Source organism: Pelophylax lessonae (assembly GCF_965119305.1).
Source record: "Pelophylax lessonae genome assembly, chromosome: 7".
Lineage (NCBI taxonomy): Eukaryota > Metazoa > Chordata > Amphibia > Anura > Ranidae > Pelophylax > Pelophylax lessonae.
In genome coordinates, this window is record NC_138774.1 from 153450090 (window position 1) to 153473597 (window position 23508).

General features: G+C 47.4%; 1 protein-coding gene across 2 annotated transcripts in view; it reads left to right on the forward strand.

Moving 5' to 3' along the window:
- The window catches only part of AMMECR1 (AMMECR nuclear protein 1), a 276134-nt gene that overhangs the window by 207756 nt on the left and 44870 nt on the right, over window positions 1–23508 (forward strand). For both annotated transcript variants that reach the window (XM_082262925.1, XM_082262926.1), the window contains exon 5: window positions 21818–21908. In XM_082262925.1, the coding sequence (XP_082119051.1) occupies window positions 21818–21908 (91 nt within the window). The remainder of the gene's footprint in view (window positions 1–21817; window positions 21909–23508) is intronic.

Sequence of the window (23508 nt, forward strand, 5' to 3'; positions counted from 1 at the left end):
GACTCACCTGTTTCCAGGTCGAATTGAGCTACCTTATTCTGGTTGAGGAGTCCCTGGCCTTTGTAGTTCCAACTAATAAGAGGGCAGAGGCTCTGGCCCGCCATATGTGGCTGTGGTTGGTTCCGCAATTAGGCCTGTAATTACTATTGCCCTGGTGTTACAAACTGACCGAGTGGGCTAAGCTTTTACAGCGGAACCTGGAGGAGAAGGAGCTCCTCTTTGTCATGGTGGAGTTGGCAGATCAGTTGGTCCAAGGGCTACAGTTTGTCTGTAATGCCTCTTTGGATGCCGCTCCTCTGCTTTCTAGACTGTCTGTCTCAGCAGTGATCCTGTGGCACATTATCTGGCTGAAATGCTGGTCTAAAAAATGTCTTGGTCGGACAAACCAGGAGCAGGTGCTGCAAGACAAAAATTCCTCTGCCTTAAAGGGGCAACCTCACCCATATCTGGGGTGGGGGGACGTCTTTGCTGCCTCCTGGATCCTTGGACTTCCTTGATCCAGGACAAGTGGGTTCACAAAGTCATTCGCTCTGGCTACAAGATCGAGTTTCGATCATATCCTCGAACGGTTCTTCCCTTCCAACTTGGACTTATCCGCAGATGGCTTAAAGGATCTCTATGGGGCGGTGCAAGATTTGTTTCTTTAAGTAGTGATTGTTCTGGCTCCGAAGTCGGAACATTTTCAAGGTTTTTACTCAAATTGGTTTACAGTTCCCAGGAAGGAGGGCAAGGTGCGCCCAATAATGGACCTCAAGGCGCAAAACCACCTTGTACGGGTACAGAAGTTCCGCACGCATGGTGGTGGCGTCCCTACTTCAGGGGGATTGCCTCTCCTCCATCGACATTAGAGATGCCTACCTTCACATCCCATTATGGGTTGCCCATCAGCGTTTCCTCCGCTTTTGCCGTGGGCGAGGAGCATTATCAATTTGTGGCATTACCCTTTGGTCTCGCTTCTGCTGCTCGGGTCTTCACAAAAATGTTGGCCTCAGTTCTAGCATTACTGCGTCTGCATGGGATCGTGGTACTGGGGTACCTGGATGATCTGCTTTTACGAGCAGATTCTTTTCTCCTTGTTGGGACAACTTGGAGATTACTCTAGAAATGCTGAGGGAGTTCGGGTGGATTCTGAATCTTCAGAAGTCTGCCCTAGTTCTGTCCACAAGCCTAGTCTATCCGGCTGAGGACAAGTTCAGAGTCAAACCCAGAGTGTTTCTTCCTCGACAAACTTCAAAAGCTGCAGGAGGCAATTTGGCTTTTGCTGACCAGCAGACGGTCGTCTCTTCGGACTAGCATGCACCTGTCCGGGTGTGGAGGCATCTTCGACACAGATTGTTCTCAGGGGGTCTGGAGAGAGTGAACGCAAGCCGGAAGCTATACGGCCGTCCTTTTTCAGTTCCGGTCTGTGGCTAGTCACGCACACTGTTTTTAAACCTTTTTAAATTTTTGTCACCATTGCAGGTCATATAACCCATGCATGGGAATAAAAGTTTTTAACCTACTTCACTATCCGGAGCCTTTTTTTTTTTTCCCCTCTTGTTCTTTACCCGTGCTGTGCACAAGGATAGATCACATACAGATTGCTGTCCCTGGTCAGAGTGACTACACAGGATAACTGCTACTATTCCTGGTCGGGGTTACCACCTAAGCGCTGCATGGTCTTGATGCTATACAGCAGCCAAGACCAACATTTGGTGAGTGGCCCATTCATAACCACCTTTTGGATTTCTTATGGTGAAATCTAGTCAATACATGGCTGACAGGGAAGATTACTTTTAGCACCTGCACTTTACTTTGCACAGAACTGTTTTCTATATGCACAAGATACCTCATCAAGTTTGCATTGCACTATTTATTTATTTGTAATTATCAGTCTTAGCATAATACTTATCCATTTAGCATATTTATATACATTTATTAATTTTTCTAGACATGGAGCACTTTAATAATATCGCGGTATATTTATGCACATATGCACTTTATATGAATTTATGCAATTTCTTTATTGTGTTGTATTGAGTATTTACAATTTTTACATTAGGCAAACGCTGAAGGTAGCCCCTCCATGAGAGGCTAATTATTTTTTCATTTACCTTGTCCTCAGCTGCTGCAATTTTTCACATATAGATGATCACGGTTTAGATCACATTCTATGTTCAGTGGCGCAAGGGATATACACCTCTTTAGGCATGTTCATTGACATCCTAAGGAAGATGCCTTGCACTCCCTGGATGTGGCTCGGGCAATAAGGGTGTATCTGGCAGCTACGGAGTCTTTTAGGAAATCAGACTCACTATTTGTCTTCACGGATGGACCTTGCAAGAGGATGGCTGCTTCTGCTGCGACCATTTCTAGATGAATCAGACAGACTGTGGTTCAGGCTTATTCTATTAGGAGCAGGTTCCTCCTTTCCCTGTCAGGGCACGCAGTACTTGGGCGCTTAGTGCATACTTGGCCTTCTGTCAGGCGTCAGTGATGCAAGTATGCAGGCGGATACCTGGTCATCTGTACACACATTCACAAAGTTTTATAAAGTGGATGTGTTGGCATCTGTGGATGCTTCTTTTGGCCTCAGAGTTTTGCAGGCTGTGGTTTAGAGGACTTGTCCTCTTTGAGGGTGTTTTTTTCAGGTAAGCTCCAAGTTACCGGGTTGGCTATGTTTAGCCTTGGAGAAGTGTGTTTTTTTTTTTTCTGTGTTCCCACCTCTTATGTTTGAAACTGCTTTGGGACGTCCCACGGTCAAGAAGATGAAGAGCTGTGTCCCTCAATGAACGAAGGAGAAAATGGGATTTTTGTTTTACCGTAAAATCCATTTATCTGATGTTCATTGACAGACACAGCACGCGCCCCTCTATGGAGTTGGGTTTTTTCCTTCTGACACTGCTTGTTACAAAACTGAATACCTATAGCAGGAAGTGGGAGTATACCCCCAGGAACTGGCCCATAGGCGTGTTAAAGCTTTTTCTCTGCCTAGTGTCCTCCTCCAGTATAACCCTACGGTCAAGAAGATGTGTCCGTCAATGAACATCAGAGAAATGGGTTTTACAGTAAGACAAAAATCCAATTTTTCTAAAAAAAAACAGATATTACTTATATGTTATAAAGCAGTAGATGTCTGCCAAAAAAAAGTCCCCCTGCAAGATGACACAATTTGCTAGTATGCATTGCATACTAGCACCATTTGAAAGACTTTTTAAAAAAAAAAAGCCCTCCAGCAGTGAGCTGTTACCGCTGACAGGGCTTCCATGTTCACTTGGACTTCCTTCTGGGTTCACAGGCTCCAGTCTTTGAATGGCAGAGCCACGATGCCTTCACTCTCATGGGTCACGGCACAGTACTCTAGATTAAAGCGGAGTTCCGGCCACAGAAATGATTTTTTGCTGAACATACCCCCGGGACAGTCAGGGCTAGCACATTCCACAATGGCTAGCCTCTGATCTGTCCCGGTTTGCACTTACCTTTTAGAAGAAATACTTAGAAAATTTCTTCCACAGCGTTTCCATCTCTGTTGTGGGCAGCTGAAGCCGGCGCGGTCCTCTTCGGTCTTCTTCCGCGTCTTCGTGTCCCAGAATGCACTGCACCGGCCCCTCTCGTCACTTCCGGTGCGGCGACGCATTCCTAAACAGCTTCTGGGCATGCCCATAAGCTGTTTAGCAGGGGAATGCGGCGTCGCCCGGAAATGACGAGCGGGGCCGTTGCCGTCGCATTGATTCCTGGGAGCTATGGCGTTTAGCTCCCAGGAATCATCGCGAGGCAGGAAGTGACGGGGTGAGCCGCGGCTCTGAGGGAGGAAGCAGTCAGAGGTGAGTATTTACGATCTTCAATAAAAAGGTGAGTAAACAAAAAAAATAAAAATAACTATCCAATTCCTTTTCAGGTGAGCTCTACCTAGCGGAGGGGCACAAAAAAAAAAATCGTTTTTGTGCCCGGAACTCCGCTTTAATGGCATACTCGGTATGCCTTCAATTCAGAGTGCTGTATGCATGTCAGGTTTAGGAGATATTCATTGTGCCTACAATTTCAGCTTTATTGTAAGCTTACCTGTACATACAAGTGACTATGCAGTGTTTACAGCCACTTTAGGTTTTTTGGTTTTATTTCCCCCCTTCTCTGTGTTTACCCTTGAAAACATCCCCTGGGCACGCTCACACACTAACTGTTGTATTTGTTACCCCTTTGCAATCAGGCCCTGTGGAGTCTGTTAGGAGTTCCCTGTAAGTGCACTCCTCTGATCTGAATTACAACTGCATGAGCAGAGCTTCAGGCATTGCACACAGCCAGCCACACATCCCCTCTACAGTGAAATATGACAGTAGGTTTGTGTCACACTCATGCTGTCAGAATGCTTCACGTAACAGTTCTAATGCAGACCAGGAGCATGCACGTAGAGGGGAAGATACAGTATAGAACAGAGTGTCAGTGTGTTCAGGGCAAACATTGGAAGGTAAACGCAGAGGAGGAATTTTTGAGAAAAAGCACAAAATACATGCAAGTTTAAGGAATAAAAAAAAGTTTAGCCAAAGCTATTTTGGCGACACTTCCCATTTGTGTCACCGGATTGTACTTGTGCGCTCTCCTGTGACCCAGAATCAGCAGACAGTGGGCTAAAGCCTGCTATTTGCTGATGTCACAAAGCTGCTTCAGATTCTGGAGGGATACTGACAGTATTGAGATCTAACCAAATGCCTTACAGGCAGCTGAGTCAGCCTCTGTGTGCTGTTGAGAGCCTGAGCCAGCAGCTCCTTCATCTCCTCATGACCAAAGCTCCAATGAGCATTGGAGGAGCAGAGAGCGTTGACTGACAGTGACCATTTTCTGCTTAGTGATGACCTGGAACTGAGCAATCAACAGTCATATGATGGCTCATTTCGCTAGCTTAAAGCTGGTGGGCGACAGTTTGCAGCATCAGACCGATGCTACAGCAAGTTGAGCGCTAGGTATGTTTGTTTTATATTTTCCCACACTTCTACTTTTTAAAGGCTTCTTTTACCCCAAAAGAATTCCTCCTTCTACCTTGATCAGGATATTGTTCTCCCTTTGTGTCCTGCTCCTAAACAGTCGATCATACATCCTGATCGACGCACGTGTAGTGCAGATTATCCGGGTGGCTGTAAACAAAGTCTCTCTTCAGGGTCTTGATGTGTTATGTGCTGTATGAGTCTGCTACTTACTTTTGGCAATTGGATTCCCTTTTTGGCCTTCCTGAATATTTATGTAGTGGGCTCCCTGCCTCTCATTTCATTGTTGGTGGATTACACAAGTCATCATTTGAGCCTGTAACTTTTGTGATAGGGTTTCACCCTTTCCTGTTTAAGAAGTATTCCTTCTGGGAAGAGGGTAGCATTAAGCTAGATACCCACAAATCGAAATTCGGCTGGTTAAGCAGGGACCAGGCAAATTTCAATCCATGTGTAAACCAATATTTTTTACTTTATGCTCTAAAACCGTTCCAATAAAAAATGTAAAAAATCAAATTTCTTACGTTCATTGACGGTCACTGCTCCTGGTATTCAAAACCATTGGGTTATACTCCCCTCTACAGGAGTAGGACACTAGGCAGAAACAAATTCTGGCTACACCCATGGATAGTCCCAGGTGGATACTCCCTCTCTCTGCTATAGCCACTCAGTTTTGTTTTTTTCTGCCTAGTCTAGAGCAGTGTTTCTCAACTCCGGTCCTCAGGGCACACTAACAGGCCAGATTTTAAGTAATACCTTGGGGAGATGCAGACTAGAATACTGCAATCACTGAGCAGCAAATAACACCTGTGATGTATTTCAGTTTTCTTGCAAACCGGGCCTGTTAGTGTGCCCTGAGGACCGGAGTTGAGAAACACTGGTCTAGAGTAAGGACCTAGTTCCTTGCTGGGATCTCGAGTCCTGGTAATTTTTTCCTTTTAGATAAAAAAATTTTTTCTGGATTTTTCTTCTGAGATATACAATCAACTGCCAGACTGGACGACAGGCTGGATAATCTAGATCCAGTGGTCATCCCAGTCCGCCCAGTGAGCGCGCCCAGACCTCTGCTCCGGGCTAGGTTGGCTGCGACTTAGCCCCACTGGACGGTGGCTGACCTGCGAGATCGCATACGACTGGGTCTCAAGCCCGAGTTCCTCCTGGCCCAACAGCCCCCCATTTCAATGGAGGGGGTTCTGTCTGGAGCTATGCCTGCCTGGTTCCTAGTATAGTGTGTAGCAGTCGCCCCTTTGGGGTGGATGTGGGCCCCTCCTTGGGACGGTCAGACCCCCGGGTTCCCCTCCTTTCCGCAGGCACCCCCCTTTGCCGAGTCCCTCACCCTTCCACATACGCTGAGGCTGTTTCAGTGCTCTAGCCATATTCCTGGTTTTGGGGCAGGGCGCCCACTGGTGATGGGGGCTGGAGGGGTGCGCCGCCAGCGACCAGATGATTGGCTCTGCGGGGAGGGGGCTTCTGCCAGGGCCATTTTGTTGTAGCCGGTGTTCTATACACGGCCATGTTTGTGTAATCCGCTGGCCATTTTGCTGTGGTTTGCCATTGAAAATAGTGGCAATAACAGTGGAGCCCTGTGGGAGGCGATTTTGGCGGTGGGAGCCCCTCCTCATCCCCTGGTGCTGACTCCTGGATCATTTTACTTCTGATCACTGCAAGTGTAGTGCAGATTATCCTGGTGGCTGCAGGTGCTTGTCTCTGCGTGTAGTGAGTCTGGTGGGGTCCTCTCCGCTGAGGATTGCTGGTGCTTTGTGCCTGGCGACCGGGTGGTGCTGCCAGTGCAGTAGGGGTTGCCCCTTAGCAGTGTTTTTACTTTTTTTTTTTTGTAGGGTCCCCCTGGTGACTCGTGGAGTCTTTGGAGCACTTTTTCCCACCTGATCCCCCTCCGAGGCTGCGGGGCCTTTCTGGTTCCCAATCCTTCATCCATGCACTGACGGCGGTCCTTGTGTTCCCGGGTGGAGGTGGCTTTCAGGCGATGGGCTAGCAAAAGCACCCCCCCACCTTTCCCCTGCCTCATCTGTCTCATCAGATCCTGAATCTAATTTGGCCGCCGCAGGCGTGGATCACCCTGCTGGGTCTGCAACCACGCGCCTGGAATCCTCGGATAGTGAGGATGATTCCTCCACGTCTGCAACCACGCACGAAAAGGCGCTGGTGGATGCACTGATTGTATCTGTGCATTAGACCCTGAAGATAGAGGACGCAGCTGAAGCTGCGACGGAGGCGCAGGTACCCTTTGGCACTCACAAGCCATCCAGAGCGGCAAAAGGGATTCCTTTCCCTGCCAGAATTGTCGCTAAAGAGTGGGGATGACCAAAGCGTCCCCGTGGGGTCCCTGAGCGCTTTACTAGGAGTCACCCCTATGAGGAGTCCCTTAAGAAGTGGACTGTGACGCTGGTGGTGGACCCTCCGGTTTACAGCTTAAACAAGGCAACCATGATTCCGGTTGAAGAGTCTCTGGCCCTTAAGGATCCGGCTGACCAGAAGGCGTAGACTGTGGCCTGCCATATGTACACTCTGGCTGGTTCGGAGGCCGGTATTCACCATTGCCCCAGTGTCACAAACTGACCGAGTGGGCTAAGCTCTTACGCCGTGACCTGGAGAGTGAACGGCTCCCCCTGCCTTTGTCAATCTGGCGGACCAGCTGGTCCAGGGTCTGTAGTTTATCTGTGATGCCTCTTTGGATGCGGCTCCCCTGATGGCTCGCCTCTGTTTTGGCAGTGGTCCTTTGGCATGACTTTTGGCTCAAGTGCTTTTCTGAGAGCAGGCTTCAAAAAAGCCTTGACTGATCTTCCCTTTCAAGGAGATTGCCTGTTTGGAGCTACCCTGAATGACCTTAAAGGTCTCGGGGGGGGGGGGGGGGGGGGGTTTGAGTACTTTTCTTCCGCATGCTTCTAAGGGCAAGGAAATTAGTCTTAGACGTGGGCCCTCTTTCTCCGCTTATATATAAGAAGTTTTTTCATTCCTCAGGGTCGACTGACGGGCTCAAAGCCTTTCAGGGCTTCTTCAGAACGACCCAAACAAACCTGGTCTGGCAAGCCAAGATCAGGCTTCTCCAGACCCGTGGACAATGCTCCCTTCAGCATGAAGTTGTGCCCTCACCCGTATTGGGGGTGAGGGAATGTCTTCACTGGTTTCTGTACCTGTGGACTTCCCAAGTGCAAGACAAGTGGGTCCACAAAGTCATTCGGTCTGCCTACGAGATCGAGTTTTGCTCTTGTCCCCCGGCAAGGTTTTTTCCTTACAACTTGCTCCTGTCCCCTGACCGCTTACAGGGCCTGTCTGGGGCGGTACAAGACCTGTTCCTTCAAGGGGTGATTGTGTCCCTGTGTTGATTTCGGAACATTTTCAAGGTTTTTACTCAAACCTGTTAACAGTCCCCAGGAAGGAAGGCAAAGTGTGTAATCCTTGACCTCAAGGTGCTAAACTGCTTCGTGCGGGTACAGAAGTTCAGAATGGAGTCTATTTGAATGGTGGTGTGGTATCCCTGCATCGGGGATTTCCTCTCCTCTATCGATATCAAGAATGCTTACCAATACATTCCAATATGTGCCAGTCACCAGCATTTTCTCCACTTTGCTGTGGGAGAGGAGCGTTATCAGTTTTGTGGCGTTACCCTTTGGTCTCGCCTCTGCTCCTCGGGTCTTCACAAAAGTGTTTGTCCCGGTGCTAGTCTTGCTATGCCAAAGTTGGATTGTGGTACTGGGCTATTTGGACGATCTCCTTTTGTGAGCAGAGTCTCCCTCTGCTCTGGTGGACAACTTGGAGATCACAATACGAACTCTGAGAGAGAGTATGGCTAGATTCTGAACTTTCAGAAGTCTGCTCTGGTTTCGTCCATGAAGCTGGACTATCTGGGTCTGACTCTGGATTCAGCCTTAGCCAGAGTGCTTCTTCCTCTGGGCAAACTCCAAAAATTGCAGGCTGCAATTCGCCTCCTGCTGTCTAACAGATGGTCGTTCCACTGGACTTGCATTCGAGTTTTGGGCCTGATGGTGTCTACCTTCGAGGCAGTTCCTTTTGCACAGTTCCATACGAGGTCCCTGCAAAGAGAGATTCTGACCAAATGGGACAAGACTCCCCAGTCTCTGGAAAATTAGATCCGGCTGAGTCGGGGAACTAGGGAGTCCTTTTTATATGGTGGCTTCCTTCTCCGGCGCTTCAGCTGGTAAAATCCTTCCTCCCCTTGTATTGGACAGTGGTCACCACAGATGCCAGCCTGTCCTCAGCAGGCATTCTGCTCATGGGATCTGGACGCTGGAAGAGTCCAGAATAACAATCAATGTCTTGGAACTTCGAGCGATCAGAATGTGTCTGGCTCATTGGACGGATCGTCTGCAGGGTTGTACAGTGCGCATTCAATCGGACAATGCCATGGCCGTGGCTTATGTCAATCATCCAAGGGGGGCATAAGTGTCCTGGAGGTAGCCGGCATTCTAAAGTGGGCAGAATGATTAGTTGCAGTCCTCTCCGCCGCACACATTCCCGGGGTGGAAAATTGGCAGGCCGATTATCTATCGGCAAGCGTTGGACCACGGAGTGGTCCCTTCATCCGTAGGTGTTGTATCAGCTGTGTCTCTGGTGGGGCACCCCCGAGGTGGATCTGTTGGTGTCTCGGCTCAACAGGTGCAGAGGTTTGTAGCTCGGTCAAGAGACAGCTGGTGGCCCCGTGGGATCAAGAGTCTGATTTAAGTCTTCCCTCCTCTCAAGCTTCTGCCCAGACTTCTATGCAGGATCGAGGCAGAAGGAATTTTGGCCATCTTAGTGGCTCTGGATTGGCCTCGCCGGGCTTGGTACGCCGATCTGGTGCAGCTGGTCACCGACGTTCCTTGGAAGCTTCCTCTCAGGATCTTCTGTCCCAAGGGCCGATCTTCGGTCTGCCACCATTACACGGGAATCCAACTTCCATTTAGTTTCATCAACCTGTGAGTAAGTTATACTCCTGTATAACATCAGTAGTCCCTTTTTTAATTTGTATACTATAGCCTTACATTCTCCAATACATTCTCAAACTTATTGTTGTTTTGTAGATACATTCAAATACATAGATCTCTGACGAAGGGAGATGTAGCTCCCGAATCGCGTCAAATCAATATGTATCAAAATCCACCATCATGAAACTACTATTACTGCATCTAGGCTATTATCTAAACCAAGTGGTTACACCAGGATACCTATTAGCGTCCAATATTGTACATGTTATTACACTATGCTATTACGGCCATTGAGCTATGCTATGTGATATTTTTACATGCCATCATTATTCGCTATACTTGTCTATACAATGCAATAAAATTATATATTTTACATATTTATTGTGGTATTCATTTAATCTCCAGCCAATAGCACCAACCTCATACAAAGTCCCGCGGGCCATTTTTCTGTGTTCAAGGGCCGATCTTCCATCCTGCTTTAGTCGCTGGCTTTGACAGCTTGGCTGTTGAACACCAGGTGCTGAAGGAAAGGGGTTTATCGGAGTCGGTGATTCCTACCCTGTTGAAAGCTAGGAAATCTACTTCTAGGAAGATCTACCATCTAAAATGGAAGACGTACTTTGCGTGGTGTGAGTCTCTTGGGGTTCCTCCTTGCTCCTTGGTGGATCAGATCTTAACCTTCCTTCAATGGGGGGTTGAACAGAAATTGGCCTGGAGTATCATCAAGGGCCAGGTGTCGGCCTTGGCGTTCGTCTTCCAAAGACCTTTGGTCACACACTCCCTGGTGCGTACCTTTTTTCAGGGTGTCTGACATTTAGTTCCTCCAGTGCGGGCTCTGTTGCCACCTTGGGATCTTAATTTAGTGCTTTCAGCTCTGCCGAAACCTAGTGAAAATTATTGGGGGATTCCCCACTTATGTTGTCCCAGAAGGTGGCCTTTTTAGTGGCTATCACTTCTGTGTGCAGGGTGTCAGAACTGGCAGCATTATCCTGTTGTTCACCTTACCTGGTGGTTCGCAAGGGATAAGGTGGTTCTTCGCCCCTGTCCGTGATTCCTTCCTAAGGTTGTCTCTGACTTTCATTTGAATGAAGACATTGCATTGCCCTCCCTGTGTCCTAGGCCTAAACATCCAAAGGAAATTGCATTGCATGTCTTTGATGTGGTTCGGGAAATTAGGTTGTACCTGGCAGCTACGGAGTCTTTCATGAAGTCACTCTCCATTTGTGCTCACGGATGGACCTCAAAGGGTTGTCCGCCGCCTCTGCGACCATTTCCAGATGGATCAGACAGACGGGGGTTCAGGCCTACTGTCAGGGCTCAGGTTCCACCTTACCCTGTCAAGGCGCACTCTACTAGGGCGCACAGTGCCTCCCGGCCCTTCTGTCATCAGGCGTCAGTGACGCAGGTTTGCAAGGCGGCCACCTGGTCGTCAGTGCACACTTTTGCAAAGTTTTGTAAAGTGTATGTGTTGGCATCAGTGGATGCTTCCTTTTGGCTGCAATGTTTTGCAGACTTCTGTTTAAGAGGACCTAATCCCCTTTGAGGGTGTATTTTCTTTTTTTTCAGGTAGGATCCGGTTGTTTGGTTGAGCCAATGTTGCTTGGTTGGCTAATGTTTAGCCTTGGGAATTTTTTGGTTGTTCCCACCACTCATATTTAACACTGCTTTGGGTTGTCTCAATGGTTATGAATACCAGGAGCTGTGTCCATCACTGAACAAAAGAGAAAATAGAATGTTTGACTTGCCGTAAAATCCACCCCCTGGGACTGCCCATGGGTGTAGCCTGAATTTTTTCTGCCTAGTGTCCTACTCCTGTAGGGGGCAGTACAACCCAATGGTTATGAATACCAGGAGCTGTCTGTCAATGAACATCAGAGAAACGGATTTTATGGTAAGCCAAAAATCCCATTTCTCTTACGTCCTCCGACAGTCGCCGCCTCTTCATATTCGTCACATATGGGGTATTAGACTTTGCTCCGAAGGAGTAGCTAGGCAACAGAATATGTTAACAATAAAGCTTTAACATATCCCACCCTCAAGGGGTGGTCCCCTCAGTCAATACCCTCCTACTTCCTGCAACCATATCTCAGTTTTAATGTCTAGCTTGTCAGGAGTGGCTGGCTCTCTGTGCTGGGACTTTCTGTCCCAGACTCTTTCTTCTTTTTAATATTTTGTTTGAGTTTTTCTCTCTACCTTTTATTAGCTGTTATTTTGTCAGCGTTAGTTAGTTCTTCGGACGAAGAGGATCATGCGGACTGGGTCTCGGGCTGATCCCCCTGGTCGCAGGTCGTGGGTCAGTGGCTTCCCAGTCTGCCATCGAGCGTTCAGCCAGGTAACGCTCCTGGCATAGTGAACGACCCATCCCTGTTCGGTGCAGGGATGATTGGTGAGGTGGCTACCTCACTGGACGCTGTGCGGTTTCTTAACCCCCATTTTGTGCGTCTTGAATTGCGACTCTCCCTGCCTCATGTGCAGCGGCTTGTTCGCCTGTGCGGGTCCCCCACGCCATGTGAGGTAAGTGTATTTATGTGGGGACCTGTCTGTCTGGGGGGGTGTCAGTCTGGGACTGTGTAACCTGCCTCTATTCACACTGCTTGTCTCCCTATCTCTCGGCTGCATGCTGTGGGCTGCAAGGGGGGGGGGGGAGCTGTATGACACTGTGTGTGTCAGGCTGGGCAGTGTGAGAGCTGTGTGCTGTGGGGCATGTTTTTTCTTGGCATGTTTGGGCATATACAGCGATCGCTGCGGCGATCTAACATGTATCCTTATATTGGATTGTAATGTGTGTTTTAATGCACTGTGGAGCGGCGTTTTCGGCGCCAAACGACGCCATTTTGCCTGCACCCGCTCCGGCCGCATGGTTTACATGCATGGCGGCCATTTTCTTGTAGCCTCCATAGGCTTACATAGAGCGCCCTGGCAGCATCACTTCCTCTTTCCAGGAACACCGATCGAGGCAGCAGCAGCGGCGAGGGTCTCCTCAGGTTTTATCCTTCTGTTCTTGCTATCCATTGCCTGTGTTCAGTTTGCATATTCCCTGTGGGGGTCTCATTGTGCTTGAGTGTGGTGCGGTGGGCTGCGCTTGCCGCGCTTGCTAAAAAGGGGCAGTTAACCCTTGGTTGTCTGGCATCACAGGGGCAATGGATTCTCAGGAGGGCAAATTTCCTACAGTATTGGTGGAAAGCCAGGGGACCGCTGTTTCCCCCCCAGGGGGGGATTTAGCCACTATTGTGGCTGGCCTTGCTGCTCAGGTGCAAATGCTGGTGGCTGCTCAATCTACTAAACGGCCCAGAGTTGCTCTGTCCTCTGATTCTGAGGGTGAAGGTGATGGGGCTGTTCTGGCAGGGACCTCCTTATCGGGGTCCCGCTCCTCTCTTGATCTAGTGGGGTCTGAGGTGGAGGCTGAAGTTGAGGGGGTCGATAATTCTCCCCCTGGCTCGCCTGAAGAGCTTGCAATCATGGATGAGTTGATTGCTTCCATTAAGCAAACGCTGCGTTTGCAGGACGAAGTGTGTCCCCCCGCTGCCTTGGCGGCTTATGGGACGCAGAGAAAACGCAGGACGCCGCAGGTTTTTCCCTGCAATGCTGATTTTCAGCGCGCTGTTAAGGATCAATGGCGCGATCTGCGCAAACCTTTTGCGGTACCAAGTAAATTCAAGCTGCGTTATCCTTTTTCGCCTGCCACTGATGAACGGTGGTGTGTGCCTCCACCGGTGGATCATGCAATTGCGGTTTTGAACAAAGCCACTGCGATTCCTGCAGAGGGTTCCCCTGTTTTCCGTGATGCCACGGATAGGAGACTGGAGTCTCTTGCCCGTCATACTTATTCTGTTACGGGTTCTATGCTTAAGGCTCTGTTTGCTTCTCTCATGGCGGCCCAGGCGATCGCAAGTTGGACGCAGATGCTTAGGCGCGTCCTAGTGGCCGATTCGGCCTCGGCGGCGACCCTGGATATGGTGGATCAGATCCACCAGGGTGTCATGTATCTGTGTGATGCGGACCTGGACTTGATTCCGTTGGCTGCACGTGTGCACAGCGTGGCGGTGTTGTCTCGCCGCCTGGTTTGGTTAAAATGTTGGTCGGTGGACCAATCTTCACGTAAGACCTTAGCCAATCTGCCTTATGATGGGTCTCGCCTTTTTGGGGAGTCCCTGGATGTGTTGATTAAGGGGATCACCGGGGGTAAGAGCACTCTCTTGCCCCATTTCCCCAAGGCTAAGGGGGCTTCTGGGAAGAAGCATGCAAATTTTCGGCCCCCTCAGGGGTCCTTTCTTGCCTTTCGGCCGCACTACAAGGGCAAACCGTTCAAAGGTCAAGGCTCTCAGAAGAAGCCCTGGTCTGGGAAACAGAAGTCCGGCCAATCCGGACCTGCAGCCCATAACAGTTCGGCCTGAAGGGGCGCCCTCACCCAGTTTTGGGGTGGGGGGACGTTTGCTCGGTTTTCTTCAGCCCTGGTTGGCCCGTGTGCGGGACAGATGGGTTCTGGAAGTCGTTCGATCTGGTTACAAGATCGAGTTTCTCTCTCGGCCGGAGAGCAGATTTTTTCCCTCAAATCTTCAACTGTCTCCAGAGCGCTTGCGGGACCTGCACCTGGCGGTGCGGGACCTGAGGGCTCAGGGAGTGGTGGTCCCGGTGCCTCATCGGGACAGGTTTTGGGGGTTTTATTCCAATCTGTTCACCGTGCCCAGAAAGGAGGGCAAGGTTCGTCCGATTCTGGACTTGAAGGCTCTGAACCGCTCTGTGCGGGTTCGCAAGTTCCGCATGGAATCCCTGCGGTCGGTGGTGGCTGCCCTGGTTCCGGGGGAATTCATGGCCTCCATCGATTTGAAGGATGCGTACCTTCACATCCCCATATTCGAGGGTCATCAGAGGTACCTTCGATTTGCCATTGCGGAGGATCACTACCAGTTCGTGGCGTTGCCCTTTGGTCTCGGCTCCGTGGGTCTTCACCAAGGTGCTTGCACCGGTTCTGGCATTATTGAGGGCCCAGGGCATTTCTGTCCTGGGGTATCTGGACGACATTCTGGTTCGGTCTGCGACCAGACAGGGTCTGGAGGAGGACCTGTCTGTCACAATGCAAACTCTGCAGGAGTTTGGTTGGACGATAAATTTTCCAAAGTCGACACTGAGTCCGTCGGTTCGTCTCCCCTATCTGGGAATGATACTGGACTCGGTGCAGGCGAAGGTCTTCCTGCCGGAAGACAAACTCAGGACTCTACGGGAGGAAGTCAGGTCCCTCAGGGACGTTCCGAACTCGTCTCTGCGGACGTGTATGAGATGTCTGGGATTGATGGTCTCGGCCTTCGAGGCGATTCCTTTCGCACAGTTTCACACGCGGGGTCTCCAAGCGGAGATCCTGTCCAGGTGGGACGGGCGACCTCAATCTCTGGATCTTCAAATCTCGTTGAGTCTTCGCACCAGGGAAAACCTTCTGTGGTGGCTCCAGTCCCCGTTGGTGTCCGGGGGCAAGTCGTTTCGTCCGATCTCGTGGACGGTGATCACCACGGATGCCAGCCTGTCGGGCTGGGGTGGAGTTCTGGGCGTTCTGTCCGCTCAGGGGACTTGGTCGGAGGGGGGAGTCTTCCCTTCCGATCAACATTCTGGAATTGCGTGCGATAAGGCTCTGTCTTCATCGCTGGACGGACCGGCTGCAGGGTTGCCCGGTTCGGGTGCAGACGGACAATGCCACGGCGGTGGCCTACATCAACCACCAAGGGGGCACCAGGAGTGCCCGAGCGGCTCGAGAAGTGGCCGACATTCTGTCTTGGGCCGAGACTCATGTCCCGGCGATAACGGCGGTTCACATTCCGGGAGTGGAGAACTGGCAGGCGGACTATCTGAGTCGCCAGACCCTGGATCAGGGGGAATGGTCTCTCCATCCGGCTGTCTTCCAGACGTTGTGCGCGAAGTGGGGTCTTCCAGATGTGGACCTGTTCGCGTCTCGCCTCAACAACAAGGTGAAGAGGTTCGTGGCAAGGACGCGCGACCCTCGGGCAGACGCGTCGGACGCGTTAGTGGCCCCGTGGCATCAGTACAGGCTGATGTACGCGTTTCCACCGATTCAGTTGCTGTCCAGGTTCCTTCGCAGGTTACACTCGGAACGCAACACGGTGATTCTTGTGGCACCGGACTGGCCTCGCCGGTCCTGGTACGCAGACCTCGTGAATCTGGCGGTCGACGCCCCGTGGCGTCTGCCTCTTCGGGACGATCTACTGTCTCAAGGACCGATATACCATCCTGCTTTACAGTCGCTGGCTTTGACGGCCTGGCTGTTGAAACCGAGGTCCTGAAGGAGAGGGGTCTCTCTCCGGAGGTCGTTCATACTTTAATCAACGCGAGGAAGTCTTCCTCGGGGAAGGTTTATTACCGTACTTGGAAGGCCTATTTTGCCTGGTGTGAGTCCAGGGGGTTTTCACCCCGCACGTACTGTTTCCCGTGTGCTGTCTTTCCTTCAAACGGGTGTTGATCAGCGTTTGGCGCTGGCTACGATAAAGGGTCAGGTGTCTGCTCTGGCCGTTCTGTTTCAACGTCCCGTGGCTTCCAATCCTTTGGTTGGCACCTTTGTTCAGGGTGTGCGGCATCTGGTTCCCCCGAGGCGGGATCCTCTGCCCCCTTGGGACTTGAATCTCGTTCTCTCTGTGTTACAACGTGCTCCTTTTGAACAGATCAGGGAGATCTCGTTGTCTGTTGTCCAAAAAGGTCGCCTTTTTGGTGGCGATCACTTCGGCTCGCAGAGTGTCGGAACTGGCGGCTTTGTCCTGCAAGTCTCCGTACCTGGTTATTCATTTGGATAAGGTGGTCTTGCGACCTAATCCTTCTTTTCTGCCGAAACGAGTTTCGGAATTCCATCTTAATGAGGATATTGTCTTGCCTTCGTTGTGCACGAAGCCTAAACATCCAAAGGAGGTGAGATTGCACTCTCTGGATGTTGTTCGGGCGATAAGGGTTTACCTTAAATCGACTGAGTCTTTTCGAAAGACGGACTCCTTGTTTGTTCTTCCAGAGGGTCCTCGGAAGGGCATGGCGGCTTCGGCCTCTACCATCGCCAAATGGATCAGGCAGACCATTGAACAGGCCTATGCTTTGCAGGGGAAGGTTCCCCCTGTGCCTGTGAAGGCGCACTCTACTAGATCTCGGAGTACGTCTTGGGCCTGTCGTCATGGGGCTTCTGTAGCCCAGGTGTGTAAGGCGGCGACTTGGTCGACCGTGCACACTTTCACAAAATTCTACAAAGTAGATGTTCAGGCATCAGCGGATGCTTCCTTTGGCCGCAAGGTTCTTAGTGCGGCTGTTCCCTAGGGTCCCTTGTTGGGGACTCCTGGCTGTTGGGATAAGTTTTGTATCCCCTGGTTTTTTTTGTCTTTTCCTGGGTTGTTGCTCCTGTTGAGCACTTATTTTTGCTGTTGCCCAGCTGGTTTCCTTCCTTTGGTAAGGTTCCTTTCTTTGATGTGGAGACTGCGTTGCCTTTCGGCGCGGATGCGTTTCCCACCCCTCATGTTTGCACTGCTTTGGGACGTCCCCATATGTGACGAATATGAAGAGGCGGCGACTGTCGGAGGACGTAAGAGAAAACGGAATTTTTGTAAAATCTTACCTGTAAAATTCCTTTCTCTGAGTCCCCCGACAGTCGCCGCCCCCGCCCCTCTTTTGGGGTTTGATTGTATACTCTACTGCTATTCCACTAAAACTGAGATATGGTTGCAGGAAGTAGGAGGGTATTGACTGAGGGGACCACCCCTTGAGGGTGGGATATGTTAAAGCTTTATTGTTAACATATTCTGTTGCCTAGCTACTCCTTCGGAGCAAAGTCTAATACCCCATATGTGACGAATATGAAGAGGCGGCGACTGTCGGAGGACTCAGAGAAAGGAATTTTACAGGTAAGATTTTACAAAAATTCCGTTTTTCTTCATCCGTTTAGGCCAATGTGTTCTGCTACATATATTTGGTAAAAAAAAAAAAAAATCCAAATAAGCGTATACTGATTGGTTTGCACAAAAGTTATATCGTCCACTAACTGGGATGTTTTTATTTTTTGCTAGTAATGGCGGCGATCAGCGACTTATAGCGCAACGCAATATTGCTTCGAACAAATCAGACGCCTTACCGACACTTTTGACACTTTTTGAATCTCTTTCTGCTTTACAGAAGCAGATGATCCATGTCTTCAGTAATGACAGAATGGCAATCTGCCTTGTTTACATTGGCATTCTGTCAGTGTACCAAACACGGGTGCCAGCTGATATCAGGTCCATGGGACCTGCTGATCGGCTCCCGCTGTGTAAAATCACAGCTGAAGTTAGCTGCCATGCCGCCCAAAACCCAGAAGTGCAGAAACTCACATAGAGATATGTGATTCTGCACAGCGCGGCCACCCTGTAGCAGTAAATCTGCTATGGGGCAGTCGGCAAGCGGTTAAGGAACAAAAGTGTCACATTTTAAAGACTTTTGTTTATTTTACAAAGTAGCTGTCCCTTAAGTAAGCTCATCATAACCCCATAAAAACTTGTATTGTACCAATGTTGTATAAAACTAGATTGTGAGCCACAGTGTAGTGACGGACGTCTACAGGGAAAGAGGAGACTACCAATCCTCTGCATTTTGCAGAACACTCCCCTTCAGGGGAGAGGGAACCGAGGAGGCAGCAATTTGATGGATTTAAAAAGTCACGGTACAAATCTAGTAATCCCTGACACTGAAAAATGATTAACCCCTTCATGCCTAAGGGTAAAACAAATATTGATGCCCAAGCACAATTTTGCATGTAATTTTGACATGTTAGTAAAACTGTACATATCAAAACTTTGTGTATTCAGGTGGATAATACCTTTTTTTTTTTTTTTTTTGTTTTTTTATGAATTCCCTGGACAAATTGGGCTTTCATTTGGTGGTAAATGGATATTTCCCAAGCCCAACGTATTAAAAAAAATATTTTCCTGTATATCTGCTATTACTACCATAACTTACCAACCCAAAATAAATTCTCCCGCTTCTGACGATCGCAGTGATCCCCATAGTACAGCCCAGAAACAATAGTGCACCATTGTGCTTTTTTTTTTTTTTTGTCTGTCCTAAAACACCCTGACACGAATACTAATTAAGAAAAAAAAAATCCTGCCCAAAATATACTGGACCTTGACTTGTGGCCCTTTTGACCCAAACACTAACCCTGGCACTGGCCTACATCAAACCCTGATCTAGGTATTTATTTTTTTTCTCTGAAAAAGACGATGAATTGATCTTTCCTCTCCATTCACAGAGAAACACCAGGATGGGTTTCACAATGACTGATCACTGTGGCAACCAATCAGAGGCTACCACAGTGATCAGGAGACCTGAAATTGGGCGTACCAGGTACTGATCAGTAGCACGGGACCTGGGAGCGCACTGTGTGACCCGCTCCCAGCACAAAGACATACGCATATGTGGAACCCCATGTAAAGAAAAAAACCCAGTGCAGTGAGGCCACGATGTGTTATACAAGTGTCAAGGGGTTAGGATAATAGGAATTTACAGGCATGTCAAAAGGTCCCTCCCCTTTTATGATCTCCCTATTGCTTGCTGCAAGACTGAGTTTTGGGAGTAGGAGGCGTTCTAAAATGCAAGAGCTCTCACCCTAATGCGAGGAGTGGGCTGTGGGAGGAGTTATACAAAGATCAGTGACTTATTGAGTGGGGTGTCAGTCCTGGAAAATAGGAGTAACTAGACAGCATTTACATGCAGACTGCCCTAAATAATGAACGTCCACATGTGATACCTGGCCTCCGTGAGTTAAATTCTAACAAATGACTGGTTGGGCCATGGGCAAACTGGGGAGAAAAGATCTAGAGATTATGCTGGGCATCCTCAATTCAGGAAATTAGGTGGGCTGTCTCTCAAACTGAAAGCTTCTACTATACGCTGTAGGAAGCATGTTATTTTTCACAGGAAGGAGTAAAGAAAAGGTTTGTGGACAGATGCATTTATTCCATGAAATCAAACACCTTATAAACTCCCATGTAAAAGAAAAATACTGAGAAAATTTTTCAGCTATTAAAAGCATTATGCACTGTAGCAATGCTATTTCTGGCACCCTGCATTCAAGTAATGAATGTATTGTCTGTTGTGACGCATTGTCAGTAGGGATGGCTATGCTTGGTTGTAAGTTAATTCCGTGTGTTATAGTGTGTTGCACTGATAAGTCAAATGTTTGTCGCTAGAGGGGATTTAGTGAACATGTTTTACATGTAATGTTTAGGGTGGCCTCCCATGGAAAGATTGCATCATGATATATATACAATCACGAAAATGTGCCAGCATGTTTTACATTCAGTTGTATTAGGAAATGTCTGCATGCTATAAATTGTCCTGATAAGTTTATTAAACATGCTGCTCATCTCAATTGTTACAGCAGTAAGGAATGTGTCCAGTAGGTTTATGCTGTATACAACTACCACATAGTAATGATTATGCCAGTAATTCCCTGGATAATGGATGTGCATGACGTGTAAACTGGAAATCATGCAACTGCCTAATCATTCGCTTGTGGATAATCTGATCACGTGTGAATGGGTCAGCAATGTCATTTATTCCATAAGGTTTCATCATCAATCCTGTGTCACAAGAAAAATTTTATGCATCCAGTGTTCCAAATGATGTACATGCTCAAATGTCTTGGCTACCATAAAGTAGCCTCATGCAGGGGTTTAAAAAAAGTGGCACATGCAAAAAAAAAAAAAAAAAAAATTATATATATATAATATATATATATATATATATATATATATATATAATATATATATATATATATATATATATATATATATATATATATAATCTGAAAAGCATTCATGCAAGTCAAACTTGAGTTGAATCCGTGCAAACCAGTTACCTGGGTGAGGTGGGTAGATTTTTTTTTTCCCCTAGTAAAGCAAGCAATATGCGCAAAAATGTTTAGGAAGTTAGTCGCACTTAATGTATTCCTGAATGGTAAAGTTTACCATGCTGTTGCTCTTTGTTCCTTTTTAGTGTAATAAGTGTTTCTGGTTGGTACATTTTGATTTGTATCAGACATTCCAACAAATCAGGAGCAGGGGTTTATCTGTTAGATTTAAGACACTATATGTATAGTGTGAGATACAAAGCAAATGGTAATTTAACAAATTGATAGACTGCATTTTCTCTAATATTTTGCTTGTCCTCGGTTACCTCCATTTCTGCTGGGCATCATACATGATTTAAAGATGAACACTGGTAAAATTTCAGAAGTACTTTTGCAGTGGGGCTCCCCCTGCACTGCAGGGTTTAAAGGTTAATTTAATTTTTGTTTAGTGCCTTTTTAAATGCAGTTATACTTTGGTGCTCTGCAATTAAGTTGTAGACTCCCAAATGTCCTTATCAGTCCAGCATTGTAAGTGTGGACACCAGGGGTCGGAGAGTCTGTGCTTTTTAATGGTACACTAGACCAGGGGTCTTCAAACTATGGCCCTCCAGTTGTTCGGGAACTACAATTGCCATCATGCATGGTCATGTCTGTGGATGTCAGAGTTTTACAATGCCTCATGGGATGCGTAGTTTCACAACATCTGGAGGGCCCTAGATTGAGGATCCCTACACTAAACCAAGATGAGCATTTACCACATGTAGTAAGAGGGAGCCCCCACTGCAAGTGTTTGTTTTTTTTTTTTCCTCCCAGAATTCAGCACATCACCCCTCGTTTTTCAACTTTTTTTTTTTTTCCTGCAGACAGTTCAGCTTGCAGTCTTTGTAACTCAAGTTTAATATATAAACTCCATTTTTATTTTGCAGCATTAACTTCTAAAGGACAAGCAAAGGAAATAAAGCACCAAAATTCTTTGTGACCTTCCACGCAGCTCTAGAATAATTGTTGTATTATCTCTGCTGCAATGTACTAACCAAACTACCGGTTTCTTTCAGGTGGGTGTACATGGCATTAGAATAGAATTCATCAATGAAAAAGGATCCAAAAGAACCGCCACGTACTTACCGGAGGTTGCAAAGGAGCAAGGTCATTGATGTACTTTATTTCATAACAATTGGTTAAAGAGTTAAAAAAAAAAAAAAAACACAAATTACATACAAACCAGAAATGCAATATGTGACCTTGCAGTGATGTCAGATGGTGGATCAGATAATTGTAAGGCTTCTATCTTAAATTTGAATTCTTTTGTGAATGTTTTTTGTTTAAAAATGCTGTAAAGCTAGTAATTGTTTTAAGGGAGCCTGTCAACCATTTAGATTTGTAAAACACTGCCTAATAGCTGATACTACAAGATGCATATTATCTGTCATCCAGGAAAGCCTCATCTGTGCGTCTCATATAGTGCAACTCTACAAAGGTGTTAACGTCCTATGTTTGAGCCTAATCTACCCACCCAATTGCACTCTGTTCAGCAAGAGGGCCCAAAATGGTCACAGAAATGCTTTCATTGGGCAGGGAGAATAGCAATTTGGCAGTGTGTATCCTAGATATCATGCAATTAGTAACTAAATTAGAGATGCAAACAGAGGGGAGGTGGTTGGATTGTAAAGGTAATGGCATGAACCAAACAGTATATCTTACCCAGGACTTTAATTTCAAAATGTTTAAAATGGACAGGTTTGTTTAAACTTTTTGTTCACCTAATTCTTATTTCAGATTTTATTGCCAGAGGTGCATCAAAAACTAAAATATTTTTGTTTAGGTGTACTGAACTTCCGTTCAAACTATACATTTTTGATGCCCTGGCTAGACCGTTCTGAAAACAAAACCTGTTACAACTTGCCTAAAAGCCTGATTACATGATGGATTTTGACAGCTATGTTTGGCTTAAAAAGCTGCAGTAGTGTGTGCCTCCAACTATTTGTAGAAAATCCTGTTATGCATCCTTGGGGGCAACTTGCTGTGCCAAATTTCCATGATAGTGTACTATATACAGATTTGCAAATTATCCCTCTAGGGGTGATCTGTATGTAACGAGTTGCAGCTAGCGCCCCTTGATGAATGGGTTGCATTTAGCATGGAGAGCGTACTGTTCAGTATATATCTGAGATGACGCATCTAGATTAGGATCAGAGGGAGGATAAAACACTGCTGTAGCAAGAAGAATGTATAGCATGTATATGTATGTATATAATTATACTTTTTTAAATTTATGCTTGAGTATATACCCCATCCACTGCCAGACCATTTTTAGTGCTGTGATAGTTTGACTAACAATTACTCAGCATATTTTTTTTCTTATGATGGTATTGAAAAACATTTTGTTTTTTTTATTTTTTGTTTAAAAAGAAAAAAACTGAAGGTTTTGAAGAAACGGTTTTCTCTTTCTTTGTAATATGGCACACCAACTAAAAATGCCAGGACAGTATAGACACCCTTGACATCACTCATTTTAGAAGGTAGATGCACAAAGGTGATTTTTTTTTTTTTTTCCACAATTTTTTGAAAATGTAGGAATATGCTGGTGTGGAGGTGGTTAAACTTTGCAGCTTGTTAACTAAAGCAGTAGGTAAAGGAGCCTTGTAGGTCATACACTGAGGAGGAGAGGAAGACGTCAATGTACTGGTTACTCGAGAAATAGAAGTTTACAAAAAGAGGGGGGGGAAATGGTATTTTTTTTTACTTG